This window comes from Dromaius novaehollandiae, chromosome 31, assembly GCF_036370855.1.
Source record: "Dromaius novaehollandiae isolate bDroNov1 chromosome 31, bDroNov1.hap1, whole genome shotgun sequence".
In the NCBI taxonomy this organism is placed as follows: Eukaryota; Metazoa; Chordata; class Aves; order Casuariiformes; family Dromaiidae; genus Dromaius; species Dromaius novaehollandiae.
In genome coordinates, this window is record NC_088129.1 from 244,341 (window position 1) to 260,515 (window position 16,175).

Consider the following 16,175-nt stretch of genomic DNA (forward strand, 5'->3'; position numbering starts at 1 on the left):
CCAGCTGGACAGAGGGCCCAGGCGTCTGGGACCCCCCCCCCCCCAACAACGGAGGGCCCAGGCGTCCGGGTGCCACCGACCGAGGGCCCAGGCGTCCGGGCGCCCCTCCCCCCCACTGTGTCCCCCTGTGTGTGTTTAAGGGGGGGGGTCAGAGACCCTGGGAAGGGCCCAGGCGTCCGGGTGCCCCCCCCCAAAATGTGTCCCCCTGTGTGTGACCCCGGGAAGGGCCCAGGCGTCCGGGCCCCCCCCAACCGTGTCCCCCTGTGTGTGTTTAAGGGGGGGTCGGAGACCCCAGGAAGGACCCAGGTGTCTGGGCGTCCCCCCCCCCAAAAATGTGTCCCCCTGTGTGTGACCCCGGGAAGGGCCCAGGCGTCCGGGCCCCCCCTTGTCCCCCTGTGTGTGTTTAAGGGGGGGTCAGAGACCCTGGGAAGGGCCCAGGCGTCCGGGCCCCCCCTCCCCCATGTGTGTGTGTAGATGGGGGCTGCCCCGGAGCGGGCCCAGGCGTCCGGGCGCCCCCCGTGTCCCCCCCCCCCCGTCTCGGTGTGGCGGTGGCCCCGGGGGGGCCCGGAAAAGCCATAAACGCCCCCAAAATAAAGCCGCAGCCAGGAGGGAGCCTGCGAGTGGCTGCGCCGCGGGGGCCGGGGACGCCGGGGGGACGCTGGGGGGACACGGGGACGGGACATAGGGATGGGACACAGGGACACTGGGGGACATGGGGACACGAGGGTGGGATGTGGGGACACAATGTGGGGACACGGGGACGGGACACGGGGAAGCAGGGAGGTGGCACAGGGACGGGACATGGGGACATGGGAGGTGGCACAGGGACACGGGGATGGGACGTGGGGACACAATGTGGGGACATGGGGACATGGGGATGGGACATGTGGACACTGGGGGACACGGGACATGGGGATGGGGCACGGAGACCCAACCTGGGGACACGGGGAAGTGGCACAGGGATGGGACATGGGGACATGGGAGGTGGCACAGGGACACAAGGATGGGACATGGGGACACTGGGGGACATGGGGACATGGGGATGGGACACGGAGACCCAACCTGGGGACACGGGGAGGTGGCACAGGGATGGGACATGGGGACATGGGAGGTGGCACAGGGACACAAGGATGGGACATGGGGACACTGGGGGACATGGGGACATGGGGATGGGACACGGAGACCCAACCTGGGGACACGGGGAAGTGGCACAGGGATGGGACATGGGGACATGGGAGGTGGCACAGGGACACAGCCCTGGGACATGGGGAGGTGGCACGAGGACACGGGGATGGGACATGGGGACACAGAGATGGGACATGGGGACACAAGAGGTGCCACAGGGACGTGGGGATGGGACATGGGGACACAGTCCGGGAACATGGGGATGGGACATGTGGACACTGGGGGACACGGGGACATGGGGATGGGACATGGGGACACAGCCTGGGGACAGGGGGAAGTGGCACAGGGATGGGACATGGGGACATGGGAGGTGGCACAGGGACACAAGGGTGGGACATGGGGACACTGGGGGACATGGGGACATGGAGATAGGACTTGGGGATGGGACATGGGGACATGGGGACACGGGGATGGGATGTGGGGACACAAGAGGTGGCACAGGGACACGGGGATGGGACACGGGGACCCAACCTGGGGATGGGACATGGGGATGCAGCTCGGGGACATGGGTAGGTGGCACAGAGACAGGACATGGGAGGTGGCACAGGGACATGGGGACAGTGGGGGACATGGGGACACAGAGATGGGGCATGGGGACACAAAAGGTGGCACAGGGACATGGGGATGGGACAGGGAGACCCAACTGGGCATGGGACATGGGGATGGGACATAGGGACAGGACATGGGGACACAGCCCAGGGACATGGGGAGGTGGCACAGGGACATGGGGATGGGACATGGGGACACAGCCCAGGGCCATGGAGATGGGACATGGGGACACGGAGATGGGACATGGGGACCCAACCGGGGGATGGGACATGTGGACACAGCCTGGGGACACAGGGAGGTGGCACAGGGACATCGGGACATGAGGACACAATGTGGGGACATGGGGACACGGAGATGGGACATGGGGACACAGCCTGGGGACACGGGGAGGTGGCACAGGGACACGGGGACACAATGTGGGGACATGGGGACATGGAGATGGGACATGGGGACACAGGTGGCCCAGGGACATGGGGACCCAACTGGGCATGGGACCTGGGGACACGGGGACATGGGGGGTGGCACAGGGACACAGGGCTGGGACATGGGGACATGGGGACATGAGGATGGGCCACGGTGACACTGGGGGGACACAGGGACACAGAGATGGGACATGGGGACACGGGAGGTGGCACAGGGACATGGGGATGGGACATGGGGACATGGGGACGGGACACGGGGACACAGGAGGTGGCACAGAGACGTGGGGACGTTGCGACACGTGGTGGCACCGTGGGGATGGGATACGACCGGGGGGAGGGGGTCGCCGCGCGGGGGGGCGTGGCCTGGCGTCGGGGGCGTGGCCTGCGCGGGGGGCGTGGCCGGGGGCGGTGCCAGGGCCCAGCCGGAGCCGAACGCGATCCAGGCCGGGCGGTAGCGCGATCCGGGCCGGGCCGCGGCGCGATCCAGGCCGGGCCTTAGCGGGAGCCGGGCCGCAGCCGCAGCCGGAGCTGGAGCGGAGCCGAACCGGAGCCGAACCGGAGCCGAACCGGAACCGAACCGGAGCCGAACCGGAGCCGAAGCGAAGCCGGACAAGCCCCGAAGCGGAACCGGAGCCGAAGCGGAGCCGAACAAGCTCCGAACCGGATCGGAACCGGAGCCGGAGCCGGACAACCCCCGAACCGGAGCCGAACCGGAGCGGAACCGGAGCCGGATCCGAAGCGGATCCGAAGCGAAGCCGGAGCGGAGCCGGGGAAGGCCCGGAGCGGAGCCGCGGCGGGCGCGGAGCGGAGCCGCCCAGCTCGGAACCGGCGCGGAGCGGAGCGGGCCCGGAGCGGAGCCGGCTCGGGCGAAGCCCCGGCGCGGAGCGGAGCGGAGCGGATCGGGCGCGGGATGCCGCGCGCGGGGCCCCCCCGCGGCCGCTGCCCGGTGAGAGGGGCCGGGGGGGTCCGCGGTGCAGCCCAGTGCCCCCAGGACGGACCGGTCCCGTCCCCAGTATGGGCCAGTTCCACCCCCCAGTCCCCCCGGTATGGGCCAGTTCCATCCCCCAGTGCAGCCCAGTGCCCCCAGTATGGACCAGCCCTCCTATCCCCCAGTATGGACCAGTTCCATCCCCCCAGTATGGACCAGTTTCATCCCCCCAGTGCAGCCCGGTCCCCCCAGTGTGGACCACTTCCATCCCCCCAGTATGGACCAGTTTCATCCCCCCAGTGCAGCCCGGTCCCCCCAGCACAGCCCAGTCCCATCCCCCCAGTATGGACCAGTCCCCCCAGTATGGGCCAGTTCCATCCCCCCAGCACAGCCCAGTCCTCCCAGTATGGACCAGTGCAGCCCAGTGCCCCCAATGCAGCCCACTGCCCCCAGTATGGACCAGTCCCATTCCCCCATTTCCCCAGTCCAGCCCAGTCCCCCCAGTATGGACCTGCCCCATACCCCCCAGTATGGACCAGTCCACTCAGTACAGAGCAGTCAAGACCAGTCCCCTCCATTGCCCCAGTCCAGGCCAGTCCCTGGCAACCCCCAGTCCAGACTAGTCCCCCCAGTCCAGACCAATCCCCCCAGTATGGACCAGTCCCCCCAGTCCAGACCAGTCCCCACATCCCCCACTCCAGACCAGTCCCCCCAGTATGGACCAGTCCCCCCAGTCCGGACCACTCCCCACATCCCCCAGTCCAGACCAGTCACCCCAGTATGGACCAGTCCCCCCAGTCCAGACCGATCCCCCCAGTCCCCCCAGTCCGGACCAGTCCCCCCAGTCCCCCGGGTCCTCCCCCCCCCCCCCAGTGCTGCCGGGGTTCCTGGGGGGGGGGGATGCTCGGTGCCTCGGCAACGGTTGCCGCGGTGACGGGAGCCCGTGGATACGGGGGGGGCGACGCGGTGGGGGGATGCGGCGAGGCCTGACCCCCCCCCCAGCTCCCATAGGAGCTATAGGGCCCCCCAGGGCCATAGCCCCCGAGCCCTGAACCCTATAGAGGCTATAGGGGCCCCCTGGACCCATAGGGGCACCCCCCCGGGGGCTATAGGGATACCCCAGCCCTATAGGCCCCCCCAGCCCCTATGGGGACTATAGGACCCCCCCAGCCTCCCTTCCCAGACCTATAGAGACTATAGGACCCCCCCTCCCGGATCCATAGGGTCTGTAGGAGTTCCCTGCCCGTCTATCGTGGCCCCCCTGGCCCATAGGGGCTATAGGGTATCCCCTTGCCCTCCTCAGGCCCATAGGGGCTATAGGGGCTGTCCTGCTCCCCCCCCCAGCCCAACAGGGGATATAGGGGCTTCCCCCCCACCGGCCCCATAGGGGCTATAGGGCCCCCCCGGTGCCTAAGGCCTATAGGGGCTCCCCTGGCCCCCCAACCCCATAGGGACCCTACGCCCCCCCCAAGCCCTATTGGGTCCCTCCCAGCCCCATAGGGACTGTAGGACTCCCCCGTAGGGGCTATAGGGGCCCTCCCAGCTCTATAGGGGGCCCCTGGGCCCCATAAGAAATATAGGAGCCCAGCTGGATCCCCCCGCCAACCCCATAGGGACCATCGGGTTCCCCTGGCCCTATAGGGACTATAGGGCCTCCCCATCCCTGCTGGGTCTCCCCCAATCCTATAGGAACTATAGGCCTCCCCCAGCCCCCCCCAGTCCTGTAGGGTCTATAGGCCTCCCCCAGCCCTATAGGGCTTCCTTGGGCCCTACGGGAGCTATAGGGTCTCCTCAACACCCCTCCAGCCCCACAAGGACTATAGGGGCCTCCCCACCCCTCCGGGCCCATAGGGACTGCAGGACCCCCCTCAGGCCCTATAGGGGGCTATAGGGGCCTCTGCAGCCCTCCCCAGCCCCATAGGGACTGCAGGACCCCCCTCAGGCCCTATAGGGGCTATAGGGGCCTCCCCGGCCCCATAGGGACTACAGGACCCCCCCTCTGACCCTACAGGGGCTATAGGGGCCTCCCCAGCCTCATAGGGTCTATAGGGCCCCCCCAGGCCTATAGGGTTCCCCCAGGCCACATAGGGGCTATAGGGCCCCCTCACCCCGCCCCCGGTCTGGCCCTATAGGAACTATAGGGTCCCCTTGTGTCTCCCGGCAGTTTGGGGGGGGGGAGGGGGCCGCTGGCAGGGGGCCCAGGCGTCCGGGGGGCCCCTCCCCCGCTCCTCCGCATCGAGGCCTTGGGAAGCTGCTCACGTCGCCGCTGCCGGGGGCCCAGGCGTCCGGGAGCCCCGGGGGGGGGTGGGTGGGTGGGGGGAAGCACCCCGGGGTGCCCTCGCACGTGGGGGTGACGCTCGCATGGGGGGGGGGCACCCCGGGGTGCTCCTCGCATGGGGGGGGCCCCTCGCACGCTCCCCTTGCACCACGGCACGGCCTTGCACGCTCCTCGTGCACGCTTGGGCTGTGTTGCATGGCCTTGCACGCTCTCTTTGCACACCGGGGCTGTGTTGCACGGCCTTGCACGCTGCTCGTATGCCCCCCCCCCGGTGGCCCCTCCTGCCCCGGCCCCCTCTCCCCCCACCCCGGGCGCTGCCCCGGCCCCGCTCGCCTCCCTCGTTAGTCGGCTGCTTCGTTCCCTCGTTTGCAGGCCGGGCGCTGCCAGCGCGGCGCAGGGGACCGTGCAGTGTGCAGTGCGGGGACCGTGCAGTGCGGGGGGGGCCGTGTTTGCAGTGCAACGGGGCCGTGCAGTGCGGGGGGGCCGTGTTTGCAGTGCAGGGGCTGTGCAGTGCGGGGGGGGTCATGTTTGCAGTGCAACGGGGCTGTGCAGTGCAGGGGGTCGTGTTTGCAGTGCAACGGGGCTGTGCAGTGCGGGGGGACATGTTTGCAGTGCAACAGGGCTGTGCAGTGCGGGGGGGGCCGTGTTTGCAGTGCAATGGGGCCGTGCAGTGCGGGGGGCCGTGTTTGCAGTGCAACGGGGCTGTGCAGTGCGGGGGGCCGTGTTTGCAGTGCAACGGGGCTGTGCAGTGCGGGGGGGCCGTGTTTGCAGTGCAACGGGGCTGTGCAGTGCGGGGGGCCGTGTTTGCAGTGCAACGGGGCTGTGCAGTGCGGGGGGTCATGTTTGCAGTGCGGGGGCTGTGCAGTGCGGGGGGGCCGTGTTTGCAGTGCAACGGGGCTGTGCAGTGCGGGGGGACATGTCTGCAGTGCAACGGGGCTGTGCAGTGCGGGGGGGCCGTGTTTGCAGTGCAACGGGGCCGTGCAGTGCGGGGGGGCGTGTTTGCAGTGCAACGGGGCTGTGCAGTGCGGGGGGCCGTGTTTGCAGTGCAGGGGCTGTGTTTGCAGTGCAACGGGGCCGTGCAGTGCCGTGTTGGGTTGCAGTGCGATGGGGGCCGTGCAGTGCGGGGGGGGGTGTTTGCAGTGCAACGGGGCCGTGCAGTGCAGGGGGGCCGTGTCACATTGCAGTGCGATGGCCGTGCAGTGCCCAGGGCTGTGCAGTGCAGTGCTGGGGGCCCTGTGCAGTGCGATGCAGTGCTGGGGGGCCCTGTGCAGTGCTGGGGGGCCCTGTGCAGTGCTGGGGGCCCTGTGCAGTGCGATGCAGTGCTGGGGGGTCTGTGCAGTGCTGGGGGGCCCTGTGCAGTGCGATGCAGCGCTGGGGGTCTGTGCAGTGTGTGGGGGGCCCTGTGCAGTGCTGGGGGGCCCTGTGCAGTGTGATGCAGTGCTGGGGCCCTGTGCAGTGCTGGGGGCCCTGTGCAGTGTCAGGGGGGGCCGTGCAGTGCCGGGGGCTCTGTGCAATGCCGGGGGGCTCTGTGCAATGCCGGGGGGGCTCGTTGCACCCTGGGGACCTGGCGCAATGCCGGGGGGGGGTCACTGCAGCCCAGGGGGCTCCGTGCAATGCCGGGGGGGGCTCGTTGCACCGTGGGGACCTGGCGCAATGCCGGGGGGGGTGTCACTGCAGCCCGGGGGGCTACGTGCAATGCCGGGGGGGGCTCGTTGCACCGTGGGGACCTGGTGCAATGCCGGGGGGGCTCCGTGCAATGCCGGGGGGGGGTCATTGCAGCCCGGGGACCCAGTGCAATGCCGGGGGGGCTCTGTGCAATGCCGGGGGGGGTCATTGCAGCCCAGGGACCCGGTGCAATGCCGGGGGGGCTCCGTGCAATGCCGGGGGGGGTCATTGCAGCCCGGGGACCCAGTGCAATGCCGGGGGGGCTCTGTGCAATGCCAGGGGGGGTCATTGCAGCCCGGGGACCCAGTGCAATGCCGGGGGGGCTCCGTGCAATGCCGGGGGGCCCTGTGCAGCTCGGGGGGCTCTGTGCAATGCCGGGGGGGCTCGTTGCACCCGGGGGGGCTCCGTGCAATGCCGGGGGGAGCCAGGGGGGTGGCGGGGCCCGGCCGGGCCGGGCGGGGGGGGACAGGGGGGCCGCCAGGCCGGGGGGGGGGGCGGGGGCTGCAGCTCCGTGTGCCTGGAAAGAGTAATGAGGCCGCGGCAAGGGGGGGGGACGGGGGGGGGGCAGGAAGGAGGGGTGCAAAAAGAAGGGATGGAGGAAGGGGTGCAGGAAGGAGGGATGGAAGAAGGAGTGCGGGAAGGGGGGATGCGAAAAGCCGGGCGCGCGGGAAGGAGGGCTGCGAGACAGGGCTGCAAAAACCGGAGGGCTGCGGAAAAAAGGAGGGCTGCAGAAAAAGGAGGGATGCAGAAAAAAGAGGGATGCAGAAAAAAGAGGGCTGCAGAAAAAGGAGGGCTGCAGAAAAAAGAGGGCTGCAGAAAAAAAAGGGATGCAGAAAAAAGAGGGCTGCAGAAAGGGTTGCAAAAAGGAGGGTTCCAAGAAGGGCTGCAAAAAAGAAGGGTTGCACGAAGGGTTGCAAAAAGAAGGGGTGCAAAAAGGGGTTGCGAAAAGGAAGGGGGGGGGGCAAAAAAGAGGCGCAAAAAGAAGTGGCGCAAGAAAGGGTTGCCAAAGAGGAGGGTTGCAGAAAGCGCTGCGAAAGGCAGGTTGCAAAGAAGGAGGGACGCGAGAAAGGTTGCAATAAAAGGAGGGATGCGAAAAGGAGGGTTGCAAGACGGGTTGCAAAAAAAAGAAGCGGGTTGCAAAAAAGGGTTGCAAAGAGGAGGGTCGCAAGAAAAGGGTGCAAAAAAAAAAAGGAGGGGTGCAAAGAGGAAGGTTGCGAAAAGGGTTGCAAAAAAAGAAAAAAAAAAAAAAGGAAGGTTGCAAAGACGGTTGCAAAAAAAAGGAGAATTGCAAAAAAAAAAGGAGGGCTGCGAAAAGAAGCGGTGCAAAAAGGGTCGCGGGAAGGAGGGCTGCAGGCAGGAGGGGTGCAAGGGGGGGGGGTGCAGGGGGTGCGCAAGGAGGGGCGCCGGGTGGGGTGGGGGGGGGGGCGCGGGGCGGAAGGCTGCGCGGCGGCCGCAGGAAGGAGGCTGCGGGGTTGGGGGGGGGGGGGGACACGCGCAGGAAGCCGGAGGAAGAGGAGGAGGAGGAGGAGGAGGAGGAGGAGGAGGAAGGCTGCGCGCTGGCGGCCAGGCCGGGCCGGGCGCGGCGGCGGCGGGGGGGGGCGCAGGCCGCAGGGTGAGGGGCGCCGGGGGGGGGGGCGCGGGGAGGCCTCGGCGGGCCCGGAGGGGTGTGGGGAGGGCGGGGGGGGGGGATGCGCGTGCACACGCGTGTGCAAGGGGCTGCGCCGCCGCGGGGGGGGCTGCGGGGCGCCGGGGTGCGGGGAGGGTGCGGGGATGGCGTGCACGGGGTGGGGGGGGGGTCGGGTGTGCGTGCACACGTGTGTGCAAGAGCATGGGGGCACGTGCGGGGGGGGCGGTGGGATGTGCGTGCACACGTGTGTGCAAGGATGGGTGTGCAGGGCTGTGCATGCTCACGGATGGGTGTTGGATGTGCGTGCACACGTGTGTGCAAGGATGGGTGTGCAGGGCTGTGCATGCGCACGGGTGTGTGTTGGATGTGCGTGCACACGTGTGTGCAAGGATGCGTGTGCAGGGCTGTGCATGCTCATGGATGTGTGTTGGATGTGCGTGCACACGTGTGTGCAAGGATGGGTGTGCAGGGCTGTGCATGCTCATGGATGTTGTTGGATGTGCGTGCACACGTGTGTGCAAGGATGGGTGTGCAGGGCTCTGCATGCTCACGGATGGGTGTTGGATGTGCGTGCACACGTGTGTGCAAGGATGGGTGTGCAGGGCTGTGCAGGCGCACGGATGTGTGTTGGATGTGCGTGCACACGTGTGTGCAAGGATGGGTGTGCAGGGCTGTGCATGTGCATGGATGTGTGTTGGATGTGCGTGCACACGTGTGTGCAAGGGTGCGTGTGCAGGGCTGTGCATGCGCACGGATGTGTGTTGGATGTGCATGCACACGTGTGTGCAAGGATGGGTGTGCAGGGCTGTGCATGCGCATGGATGTGTGTTGGATGTGCGTGCACGTGTGTGCAAGGATGGGTGTGCAGGGCTGTGCATGCGCACGGATGTGTGTTGGATGTGCGTGCACACGTGTGTGCAAGGATGGGTGTGCAGGGCTGTGCACACGCATGGACGTGTGTTGGATGTGCGTGCACATGTGTGTGCAAGGATGCGTGTGCAGGGCTGTGCATGCTCATGGATGTGTGTTGGATGTGCGTGCACACGTGTGTGCAAGGATAGGTGTGCACGCGCACGGATGTGTGTTGGATGTGCGTGCACACGTGTGTGCAAGGATGGGTGTGCAGGGCTGTGCATGCGCACGGATGTGTGTTGGATGTGCGTGCACACGTGTGCAAGCCTGTGTGCGCATGCATGGCGCAGATCGTTGGGTGTGCACGCACAAGGGTGTGCAAGAGTGTGGGAGCATGCACGCATGTGTGCAAGAACATGTGTGAATGCGCTGGGATGGCTGTTGGAGATGTCTGCACATGTGTGTGCAAGAACGTGTGCATGGATGTGCAGGCACGGGGATGACTGTTGGATGTGCGTGCACACGTGTGTGCAGGAATGTGGGTGCAGGGATGTGCCCGCACAAGGATGGCTGTGGCATGTGCATGCACACGCGTGTGCAAGAATGTGGGGGCATGCACGTGGGTGACTGTTGGATGTGTGTGCACAGGTGTGTGCAAGAACATGCGTGCATGGATGTGCATGCTCAGGGATTTTTGTTGCATGTGCGTGCACACGTGTGTGGAAGAACGTGTGTGCGTGCATGGGGTGGCCATCGGGTGTACAGGCACATGTATGTGCAAAAATGTGTGTGCACGGACGCGCATGCACATGGATTTATTGTAGATGTACGTGCACACGTGTGTGCAGGGATGTGTGCACGGACGTGCATGCACAGGGGTGCCTGTTGGATGTGCATGCACACGCGTGTGCAGGAATGTGTGCATGGATGTGCATGCACAGGGATACTTGTTGCATGTGCGTGCACACGCGTGTGCGGAGAGGGGTGCAGGGATGTGCACGCTCAGAGCTGCCTGGATGTGCGTGCACACGTGTGTGTAGAAATATGTGCAAGGATGCACACGGATGGTTTCCTGGTTGTGCACGCGCACACACACACACACACACACACGTGTGCCGGGGCGTGTGAAAGGCCGGGCTTGCATGGGGCACACGTGTGTGCTGGACGTGGCATGTGGGCACGTGTGTGCATGGGGGTGCTTGCACACCGGCTGTGCGTGTGCCTGGAGGGCTGTGCACACGCGTGTGTGCTGAGAAGCGTGCACAGGTGTGCAGGCGCGTGTGTGTGCAAGGCTGTGCATGCACATGGAGGTTTGCTTTGCACGCACACGTGTGGGCAGGGCGGTGCCCAGGCGTCGCTGTGCTTGTGCGTGCAAAGGGAGGCGTGTGCACAAGGACATGCGCCGGGATGTGTGCAAGGCTGGCTGTGCACACACAGGTGTGCGCGGGGAGGCACAGGCACACGGAGCCGGGCCGCAGAGGGGGTGCACACGCGTGTGCAGGGGGAGGTGTGCAAAGGGATGTCCATGCAGACGGCCGCACGCAGGGACGTGCGTGTGCACAGGCGTGCGTGCATGGGGACGTGCAAAGGTCTGTCTGTGCAAATGGCCATAGGTGGGGATTTGCATGCACATGTGTGTGTGCATAGGTGTGTGCGCACGGGGACGTGCACAGGGATGTCCGTGCAAACGGCCACATGCAGGGAGGTGCGTGTGCACAGGTGCGCGTGCATGGGGACGTGCAAAGGGATGTCTGTGCAAATGGATGTGCACAGGGATGTCGGTGCACGGGGACGTGTAGAGGGATGTCTGTGCAAACTGACCTCTGCAGCGACGTGCGTGTGCACAGGCGTGTGTGCAAGGGGAGGTGCAAAGGGATGTCCGTGCGAGCAGACATACAGGGAGGTGCGTGTGTGCTCCGGCGTGCGTGCACAGGGACGTGCAAAGGGATGTCTGTGCAGACGGCCACATGGAGGGAGTTGCGTGTGTACAGGTGTGTGTGCAAGGGGATGTGTGCAAGGATGTCTGTGCGAAGGGCCACAGGCAGGGATGTGCGTACACGTGGGTGCGCATAGGCGTGCCTGCACGGGGACGTGCAAAAGGATGTCTGTGCAAAGGGCTTTATACAGGGAAGTGCGTGTGCACAGGTGTGCGTGCACGGGGACGTGCGCAAGCAGGTGATTTGCATGCACACGTGCGTGCGGCGATGCGATGCAGCTGTGCACGCACAGGTGGGCGTGCAACATGGGGCACGTGCACCGAGGCCGTGCCGCCCTGAGCGTGCCCCCGCCTTTGCACGCCCGTGCACGCCCGCAGCGGCGCAGGCCGGGGCTGTGTGCGCCCCGGGGATGCCGGGGCTGCATGCACGGGTGTGCATGGGTGTGCAAGCAGCGGGGGCACACGCGTGTGCACACTGCCCGATCCCATAACAGCGCCCAGCATAAGCAGCACCCATGGGTGCCCGCCGGGGGGGTCGCATGGCTGGGGGGGGTTTGCAGGTCCCCGGGGAGGGCGAGGGCGGTGCACTGAGGGCGGTGTGCGCGGTGTGCGAGGCGGGCGTGCAAACTGCACCATTTTGGGTGCGCACAGTGCGGTGGCGCGGCCCTGCACGTTGCCCCCGGGTGGGTGTGCACAGGGCCCGAGGTGGGCGTGCAAATTGCTCTAACCGTGCAAAGTGCCTTGCACTAACCGTGCATGGGGCATTGCACCGGCCATGCATTGTGCATTGCACTAATTGTGCAAAATGTGTTGCACTAGCTGTGCAAAGTGCATTGCACTATGCATGCATGGTGCATTGCACCGTCCGTGCACAGTGCATTGCACTAACTTTGCAAAGTGCATTGCACTAACCATGCACAATGCATTGCACTAGCCGTGCAAAGTGCATTGCACTAACTGTGCATGATGCATTGCACTAACTGTGCAAAGTGCATTGCACTAACCGTGCGCGATGCATTGCACTAACTGTGCAAAGTGCATTGCACTAGCTGTGCACAATGCATTGCACTAGCTGTGCAAAGTGCATTGCACTAACTGTGCAAAATGCATTGCACTAGCTGTGCAAAGCGCATTGCACCAACTGTGCACAGTGCATTGCACTAACCGTGCACGATGCATTGCACTAACTGTGCAAAGTGCATTGCACTAACTGTACAAAGTGCATTGCACTAATTGTGCAAAATGCATTGCACTAACTGTGCAAAGTGCATTGCACTAGCCGTGCAAAGTGCATTGCACTAACCGTGCACAGTGCATTGCACTAACTGTGCACGATGCATTGCACTAACTGTGCAAAGTGCATTGCACTAGCTGTGCACAATGCATTGCACTAGCCGTGCAAAATGCATTGCACTAACTGTGCAAAGCGCATTGCACTAACCATGCACGGTGCATTGCACTAACTGTGCAAAGTGCATTGCACTAACTGTGCACAATGCATTGCACCGGCCGTGCAAAGTGCATTGCACCAACTGTGCACAGTACATTGCACTAGCTGTGCAAAGCGCATTGCACTAACTGTGCACAGTGCATTGCAGTGTCCATGCAGGTGCATTGCACTAACCGTGCACGGTGCATCGCACCGGCCGTGCCCATCACCCCGCCTCCAGCCTGCCACCCCCCCCGCCCCCCCCCCCACGAACCCCCCCCAGCGCCGCTAACCGCCTCTCCGCTCTCTCCGCAGCGCCGGGGCCCCTGAGGCCGGACGATGCCCCTTGGCCATGGCGGCGGCGGGGCCCGCTAGGATGACGCCGGCGGCGGCGGCGGCGGTGACGCCGGCGGTGGTGGCGGCGGTGGCCTTGCTGCTGCTGCGTCCCCCGCCGGGCGCCGGGGCGGGACCGCCGGGCGCGGGCTGCCCGGCCGCCTGCAGCTGCAGCAACCAGGCGAGCCGGGTGGTTTGCACGCGGCGGGAGCTGCTGGAGGTGCCGGCCAGCATCTCGGTGAACACGCGGTACCTCAACCTGCAGGAGAACCTCATCCAGGTGATCCGCACCGACTCCTTCAAGCACCTGCGGCACCTGGAGATCCTGCAGCTGAGCCGCAACCTGGTGCGCACCGTGGAGGTGGGCGCCTTCAACGGGCTGCCCAACCTCAGCACGCTGGAGCTCTTCGACAACCGCCTCACCACGGTGCCCACGCAGGCCTTCGAGTACCTGTCCAAGCTGCGCGAGCTGTGGCTGCGCAACAACCCCATCGAGAGCCTGCCCTCGTACGCCTTCAACCGGGTGCCCTCGCTGCGGCGCCTGGACCTGGGCGAGCTGCGGCGCCTGGAGTACGTCTCCGAGGCGGCCTTCGAGGGGCTGGTGAACCTGCGCTACCTGAACCTGGGCATGTGCAACCTCAAGGAGATCCCCAACCTCACGGCCCTGGTGCGCCTGGAGGAGCTGGAGCTGTCGGGCAACCGGCTGGACCTCATCCGCCCGGGCTCCTTCCAGGGGCTGGGCAGCCTGCGCAAGCTGTGGCTGATGCACGCGCAGGTGGGCGCCATCGAGCGCAACGCCTTCGACGACCTCAAGGCGCTGGAGGAGCTCAACCTGGCGCACAACAGCCTGGCCTCGCTGCCCCACGACCTCTTCACGCCGCTGGGCCGCCTCGAGCGGGTGCACCTGCACCACAACCCCTGGCGCTGCGACTGCGACGTGCTCTGGCTCAGCTGGTGGCTCAAGGAGACGGTGCCCAGCAACACGACGTGCTGCGCCCGGTGCCACGCGCCGCCGGCCCTGCGCGGCCGCTACCTGGGCGAGCTGCAGCAGAGCCACTTCACCTGCTACGCCCCCGTCATCGTGGAGCCGCCCGCCGACCTCAACGTCACCGAGGGCATGGCCGCCGAGCTCAAGTGCCGCACCGGCACCGCCATGACCTCCGTCAACTGGCTGACGCCCAACGGCACCCTCATGACGCACGGCTCCTACCGCGTGCGCATCTCGGTGCTGCACGACGGCACCCTCAACTTCACCAACGTCACCGTGCAGGACACGGGCCAGTACACCTGCATGGTGACCAACGCCGCCGGCAACACCACCGCCTCCGCCACCCTCAACGTCTCCGCCGCCGACACCGCCGCCGCCGCCGCCGCCGCCACCGGCTACACCTACTTCACCACCGTCACCGTGGAGACCACCGACGGCGGCGGCGAGGAGGCGGCCCCCAAGACGGAGGCGGCCCCCACGGCCACCGCCGGCTGGGCCCCGGCCGGCGGGGGGTCCTCCACGGCGCCGCCGGCCACCCGCGCCCCGGGCCGGGCCTTCACGGTGCCGGTGACGGCGGCGGCGGCGGCCGAGGGCGGCCTCAAGGACCTGGACGACGTGCTGAAGACCACCAAGATCATCATCGGCTGCTTCGTGGCCATCACCTTCATGGCGGCCGTGATGCTGGTGGCCTTCTACAAGCTGCGCAAGCAGCACCAGCGCCACAAGCACCACGGGGCCGCGCGGGCCGTGGAGATCGTCAACGTGGAGGACGAGCTGGGGGGTGGCGGGGGGGGCGGGGGGGGCGGCGGGGGGGGGGACAGCCGGCTGGCGCTGCCGGCGCTGGAGCGGGAGCAGCTGGAGCGTTACGCCGCGTTGGCGGCCCGCTACGCCGACGGCGCCCTGGCCTGCGCCAAGAACCCGCTGCTGAGCTCGGCCCACGAACCGCTGCTCTTCAAGAGCCCCTCCAAGGAGAACGTGCAGGAGACCCAGATCTGAGCGGGGGGGCTGGGGGGCTGGGGGGGGACGCGGACCTCCCTGACCCCCCCCCGGACCTGCCCCCCCCCCCCGGACCTGCCCCTCCAAGGAGAACGTGCAGGAGACCCAGATCTGAGCGGGGGGGCTGGGGGTCTGGGGGGGGGACGCGGACCCCCCTGACCCCCCCCCGGACCTGCCCCTCCAAGGAGAACGTGCAGGAGACCCAGATCTGAGCGGGGGGGCTGGGGGTTTGGGGGGGGGACGCGGACCTCCCTGACCCCCCCCCGGACCTCCCTGACCCCCCCCGGACCTGCCCCTCCAAGGAGAACGTGCAGGAGACCCAGATCTGAGCGGGGGGGCTGGGGGGCTGGGGGGGGGACGCGGACCTCCCTGACCCCCCCCGGACCTGCCCCTCCAAGGAGAACGTGCAGGAGACCCAGATCTGAGCGGGGGGGCTGGGGGGCTGGGGGGGGACGCGGACCTCCCTGACCCCCCCCCCGGACCTGCCCCCCCCCCCGGACCTGCCCCTCCAAGGAGAACGTGCAGGAGACCCAGATCTGAGCGGGGGGGCTGGGGGGCTGGGGGGGGACGCGGACCTCCCTGACCCCCCCCGGACCTGCCCCCCCCCCCGGACCTGCCCCTCCAAGGAGAACGTGCAGGAGACCCAGATCTGAGCGGGGGGGCTGGGGGGCTGGGGGGGGGACGCGGACCTCCCTGACCCCCCCCCGGACCTGCCCCCCCCCCCCCGGACCTGCCCCTCCAAGGAGAACGTGCAGGAGACCCAGATCTGAGCGGGGGGGCTGGGGGGCTGGGGGGGGGACGCGGACCTCCCTGACCCCCCCCCCGGACCTGCCCCCCCCCCCCGGACCTGCCCCTCCAAGGAGAACGTGCAGGAGACCCAGATCTGAGCCCATACCCGGGGGGGGGGGGGACACGACCCCCCCAGGACCTGCCACCGCCACCACCTATCTCGTTGCGCGCCCCCCACCCTGATTTGGTGCCCCCCCC

General features: G+C 67.0%; 1 protein-coding gene across 1 annotated transcript; it reads left to right on the forward strand.

Moving 5' to 3' along the window:
* Positions 1-3,046: 3,046 nt before the first annotated feature.
* Positions 3,047-15,296, forward strand: LRRC4B (leucine rich repeat containing 4B). The gene is made up of 2 exons (XM_064499534.1): positions 3,047-3,102; positions 13,187-15,296. The coding sequence occupies exon 2, from the start codon at positions 13,224-13,226 to the stop codon at positions 15,186-15,188; it is 1,965 nt and encodes a 654-aa protein (XP_064355604.1). The 5' UTR covers positions 3,047-3,102; positions 13,187-13,223; the 3' UTR covers positions 15,189-15,296.
* The last annotated feature ends 879 nt before the right edge of the window (positions 15,297-16,175 follow it).

Coding starts and splice junctions, on each gene's coding strand:
- LRRC4B (XM_064499534.1), top strand. CDS start 13,224: ATGGCGGCGGCGGGGCCCGCTAGGATGACGCCGGCGGCGGCGGCGGCG.